This window comes from Otolemur garnettii, unplaced genomic scaffold (genome assembly GCF_000181295.1).
Source record: "Otolemur garnettii isolate 467f Iridium unplaced genomic scaffold, OtoGar3 scaffold00134, whole genome shotgun sequence".
NCBI lineage: Eukaryota > Metazoa > Chordata > Mammalia > Primates > Galagidae > Otolemur > Otolemur garnettii.
In genome coordinates, this window is record NW_003852529.1 from 2711039 (window position 1) to 2717025 (window position 5987).

Genomic DNA, 5987 nt, shown 5'->3' on the forward strand with positions numbered 1-5987 from the left:
CCAAAAACTGCAAAAAAAAAAAAAAAAAAAATTAAAAAAATATTAACAAAAATAATATAAAATTCATATCCTAGCAAAATAGCCCCATGGCAGCCGAAAACCATATATTCCCTTACTGTTCTCCCGCCCATTCATGCATTCTTTCCAAAAATCGGGACTTTTTAAAAATGCCGCAGGATGCAGGACAAATTGTTAGAAAATCAGGACCTGGTCACCCTACTCCAGGTGCACCTCCACCCCTGCATGCACCCTCCACAGCCTCCAGGCAGCACCTTCATCTGCAGGTTCTTGAGGCAAGCGATGGCATCATAGTACTTGGCAGCGGCTTCCTTCACATACCCCTCCCGGTACAGCCGGTTGCCCTCCTGGTGGATGAGTGGCACTGCCTTAGCCTTCTCCTCGTCTGTCATTGCCCACGGGTCCTGCTGGTATGTGCCAGGGCTCTCCACCTGCCAGGCATGAGTCAAATCATGGGGGTCTGAGGGGCCACCATAGCTTCTTAGCAGTAGACCCAGTGATGTCTGGGTTGGCTGGGCATCAAGACATCAGATTCTACAAGCCAAGCCACTTGTTTGTTCCATGACCATTCAACAAATGTTCATGTAGCATCTCCTGTGAGCCCAGCACTATGCCAAGTGCTAAGAATAGAACAGTGAACAAGGTGGTGAAAATCCCTGCCTGTGCAGAGATGGTGTCCATGGGAAGATCACCATGACCTTCTACAGGACTTCAAAGCATGGCCGGGGCAGGCCTCTTGGAGGAGGTGATATTTGAGACCTAAAGAAGGAAGGGAGACCCAGGGGGACTGCCAGGAGTCCTGCTCGGGTGTTTTTGTACCTGTCACCTCCCTCATCAGCCCATCCCCAGATACCATCACCTGGGGCAGGCAAGGCCAGTGCTGCTCTGAGGCTGGGCAGTGGTAGTCTCATGGGACACCCAGGGCCAAGTGGCCCCTCACCTTAAGCATCTCAATGTGGAAGATGAGAGGCTGAGGGTTCTGCTGCAGGGCATCTAGGTCGGCATGGCCCAGAGAGCTGTGCTCATGCATCTGGGCAATGCCACAGCAGTGCCGCTGGCCCTCCAGTGGGTCCTTGCCTGCAGCAATGTTGCGGAGACTCTTGGCCACCAGTGGATACAGGACCACATGCTGCAGGAGGGAAAGTGGACACCAGGGCCTCTATCAGTGTGGGCTAGTTGGTTATCTGGTCCATGAGGCGCAGTCCCCTTCCCCAACACCATGAGAAGGGACACCAACGCCCAGAGAGGGGCAGCAACTGGCCAAGGACCCCCCCGCCCATTGAAACACAGGAGGGCTTTCCTTCAAATGCTTCTCTGGCCTCTCGGCCCTCCCTCCTGGGGAAGACCCAGCTTTTGCCACATTCCCTGAGCACCAAAGCAAACACCTACCCCCCACTCACACACTTCCACCATCAACTCCTCCCTGTCCTTAGAGGCTCAGAGAAATTCTTCCCTTCACCTCCTCCTCTCCCCCAGGTATGTACCGTGCCTCTCCCATACCTCACAAGTTGGACTTCACATCCTTACTGGGGGCCCTAGCATATCCTATTACCAGCATCTCTTCCTCCTTCTCCTGCCCCACCCCATTCAGGACCTATCTAGGAGCTAGATCCAGGGCAGCAACTTAAAAACTCTCAGGAGAGCTGGGTGCAGTGGCTCATGCCTGTAATCCCAGCATCTTGGGAGGCCAAGGCAGGAGGACCTCTTGAGGCCAGTTCAAGAGATCCCCATCTCTAGAGAAAATAGAAAAATTAGCTAGCCATGGTGGCAGGTGCCTGTAGTCCCAGCTACTCAGGAGGCTAAGGCAGGAAGATTGCCAGAGTCCAGGAATTTGAGGCTGCAATGAGCTGTGATGATGCCACTGCATTTCAGCTTGGGTACCAGAGTAAGACCTTATCTCAAAAAACAAACCCCGGGGGAGATAGGCATAGGGTATCTAGCCTTTGACCTTTCCCCTGGAGAAGCCGCTGGGATGCTGGGAATCAAACTATTACTACTCACCACCACTCTTTTGGCATAGGGGCTGAATCTTGGGTTAACGTTCACTCAGAAGATGTTTCCTGAGTCTCAGCTGCTGGGCTGAGCAGGTAAACAGGCCCAGCCCCTGCCCTGCAGTAGCCTAGGTCCATGCAGAAGACCAGATCCTGGCCATGCAAGGCATGGGGTTGAAGGACCCAGAGGAAAAATTCAGGCCATCTGCTGGCAGTCAGGAAAGACTTCCTGGGGGTGGTGACCAAGAATTAACTTTGAAGTATGAGAGTAACTTTGAAGTATGAGAGAGGGTCCTGACAAAAAAGAGGAGTTGGAAGGAAAGGGAGGGAAGTGGAGCAGGAGGGGGAGATGGCAGAGGCCAGACCCAAAAGTGGTGTGTGGGTAGCCACAGCTTACTGGGTAGATCCTCGCTGATTTTATTATCCATGTATGATGAAACCATTTTTTTTTTCCTCATTAATGTTTTAACAAAACGATGGCATTATTCAAGGACCTGCTATATGTTGTTTTGGTTAAAGTCACAGTTTCTAAGAACCTATTGACCATGTTAAGGGAAGATTACTGTACTGTACCCTGAGGGTGACCAGGAGCCAGAGATTTGAAGCAAAGGGATGTACAAGTCATTTACATGTGAGAACAAGACCCCTGGCTGCTATGTGACTAACAGACAGGAGAAGGCAGGTGGAGGTTGGTGGGTGATCTGGAGACACAGGTGGTGGCCTAGCTAGGGTAAGGGCACTGAGGATACAGAATAGGGTGTGGCTGGACGCATACCTTAGTGTCACAGAGGAACTGGGCAATCTCCCCTTCACGCATGGTGCACACGATGGTCTCCCACACAGGCAGCTTGAACTTCTTGCCAATGATGAGCTCCATGGGTTTGCCACGTGTCCGGCTGTCATCCAACACAGTGCCCTCATCATCACTGCACAGTGTCCGGTAGTGGAATGTGGCCTATAGGCCACATGCAAGATTAGGCAAGGGTACAAACCTTCACGTGACCCACAAAGACAAGTTCAGCCCTCAGCCTGTAGATGGCAGAGGGACAAGGTTTACCCAGGGGTCATTACCTCCTGACCTTATACCTGGCTTTACGCTTTACCCCATCACCTGGTGAGGAAACTAACTCAGAGAGAGGAAAGTAAGGGGCTCAACTCACATGGCTAATGGGTGACTGGGGAGGGATAAGAGCCTAAGCAACCTGGCTCCAAAAACTCTTCAACAAATAAAGTAGAACTTCTGTAGCTGACCACCTCCTTATGTTGACTTTCTTTTCTTTATTTTAATCTTTTTTTTTTTTATTAAATGTTAGCTGTGTACAGACCTTATTTTCATAGACCAGACATGCACCACACGTACATATCAGTACAGCAGGCCTAGTTCCTTATGTTGACACCTCTGCATGTTGACCGGTTTGTTACAGTCCCTTGGGGGGTCAACTTTCAGAGGTTCTACTGTATTTACTAAGCACCTACTATGTGCCTAAGCTCTGTGCCAGACAGTGAACAAAACAAAGTCTGCCCCCATGGGGCTCAGGGAACTTCTGGAGGAAGGAGATGGACCACAAACAAAATAATGTGCTGTGTCGGGAAGCTAAGTGCTTGGTCAGAAAACAAAATACAGCAGGGTAAGGGCAGGCTAGTTTAAACTGAATGGTGGGCTCAGATGCCTCTCTCTCTGAGGAGGCAACATTAAGCAGAGATCCAAAGGAAGGAAGCAAGCAAACCAGGCATATACTGGGGTAGGAACTTTCTAGGCCAAAAGAACAACTGGTGCAAAAGCCTTGTAGAGCAGTGTGTTCAGGCACAAAGGCCTGCATGACAGAGAAGCGAGGATGTCGGAGGTGGCGGGTACACAGTGCTTTGTCACAGACATCAGTAGGGCAGCCCATGGTGCCTGTAGGCTGTAGTGAGGACTTTGTTTTGGACCCTGATATGAAGACACTGGATGGGTGACCTGGGTGGCTCCAGGCACAACAGGGACAGGATCTGAGACATGGGTTCTGCTGCTAGCATGAGAAGAGGGAACAGAACAGAAGCAGAGAGGACAGTGAGAAGCTCACTGCAACAGCTCAGGGCTGAGATGAGGGTGGCCTACACCAGAAGTGGCAGAAAGGTCAGATCTAGGATGGATTTTGAGGATTTGCTGTGGGCCAAGAGAGAAAGGGAGGACCAGGTAAACTCCAGGAATTTTGGCCTAAGCAACTAGAAGGTCAATGGTGCCCCCAACTGAAATGGAGAAGGCTTGAGTGGAGCAGGTTAACTTTGAGTTACCAATCAGACATCCAGGTAAAGAAGGTGAGTAGGGAGCTGCATGTCAAGTTTAAAGGAGAGGTAAAGACTAAAGATATGCATCTGGGAGTGAGTAGGCATGGAGAGTTTTTAAAGAAATGACACTGCGGCTCGGCGCCTGTGGCTCAACCGGCTAAGGCGCCAGCCACGTACACCTAAGGTGGCGGGTTCGAATCCCCAGCCCGGACCCGCCAAACAACAATGACAGCTGCAACCAAAAAATAGCCGGGCGTTGTGGCGGGCGCCTGTGGTCCCAGCTACTTGGGAGGCGGAGGCAGGAGACTCGCTTGAGCCCAGGAGTTGGAGGTTGCTGTGAGCTGTGATGCCACGGTACTCTACCCAGGGGGACAGCTTGAGGCTCTGTCTCAAAAAAAAAAAAAAAGAAATGACACTGCGGTGAGTGCAGAAAGAGGGAGTTTGAAGACTGAACCCTCAAGGGCAGTGGTTCTCAACCTTCCTAATACCACAACCCTTTAATACATTTCCTCATGTGGTGGTGACCCCCAACCATAAAATTATTTTCATTGCTACTTCGTAACTGTAATTTTGCTACTGTTATGAATCATAATGTAAATATCTGATATGCAGGATATATTTAGGTGCCCCCTGTGAAAGGGTTGTTTGACACCCAAAGGGGTCGCGACCCACAGGTTGAGAACTGCTGCTCAAGAGGATATGGTTAGGCTGGGCGCACTGGCTGACACCTGTAATCCTAGCACTCTGGGAGGCCGAAGTGGGTGGATTACCCTGAGCTTACAGGTTCAAGACCAGCCCGAGCAAGAGCAAGACTTTTGTCTCTAAAAACAGGCAGGCATTGTGGTAGGCACCTGTAATCCCAGCTACCTGGGAGGCTGAGGCAAGAGGATCACCTGAGCCCAAGAGTTGGAGGTTGCTGTGAGCTATGACACCACAGCACTCTACCAAGGGCAACAAAGTGAGAATCTGTCTCAAAAAAAAAAAAAAAAGAGGATATGGTTAAAAGAGCCCACACTCTTAAGTGCAGCACTGTGCTGCTCCTCTGAACTCAGTTTCCACAGCAGTAAAATAGCATTTATCTCGCTCTGTGGGAAATAAAAGGAAATAAATTTGGAAAGGAATGCTCACTTGGTGAGTGCCTACTCCATGCTGGGTTTTGGTTATTTACCACTGCCTCTTCCTGTTCCTTGGGTTCCTCTGTTCACAGATCTACACTACCTTTACCATACTCTCTCTTTCTGTTGCCTGTCCAGAACTTCCTTTGCCAGGCCCTTCTTCCAGGGCCACCAAACCCCCAGTCTACAGGATATGCACCCACACCCTCTCTTTTCTTTTCATTTTTCTTTCTTTCTTTTTGTTTTTGAGACAGAGCCTCAAGCTGTCGCCCTGGGTAGAGTGCTGTGGCATAACAGCTCACCCCAACCTCCTCCTGCCTCCACCTCCCAAGTAGCTGGGACTACAGGCACCAGCCACAATGCCTGGCTATTTTTGGTTGCAGCCATCATCATTGTTTGGCAGGCTCAGGCTGGATTCTAACCCGCCAGCTCAGGTGTATTAGGTGTATGGGGCTGGCGCCTTAGCCACTTGAGCCATAGGCACTGAGCCCTCTTTTCTGTTCTTTTTTTTTTTTTTTTTTTGAGACAGAGCCTCAAGCTGTCCCCTTGGGTAGAGTGCTGTGGCATCACAGCTCACAGCAACCTCCAACTCCTG

General features: G+C 50.4%; 1 protein-coding gene across 1 annotated transcript in view; it reads right to left on the reverse strand.

Annotated features, from left to right (window-relative positions):
• The window catches only part of AIP (aryl hydrocarbon receptor interacting protein), an 8890-nt gene that overhangs the window by 1061 nt on the left and 1842 nt on the right, over positions 1–5987 (reverse strand). Inside the window, exons 2-4 of the mRNA XM_003798315.3 lie at positions 2785–2964; positions 959–1147; positions 273–449 (exon numbers count right to left, since the gene is read on the reverse strand). Coding sequence (XP_003798363.1) covers positions 273–449; positions 959–1147; positions 2785–2964 — 546 coding nt within the window. The remainder of the gene's footprint in view (positions 1–272; positions 450–958; positions 1148–2784; positions 2965–5987) is intronic.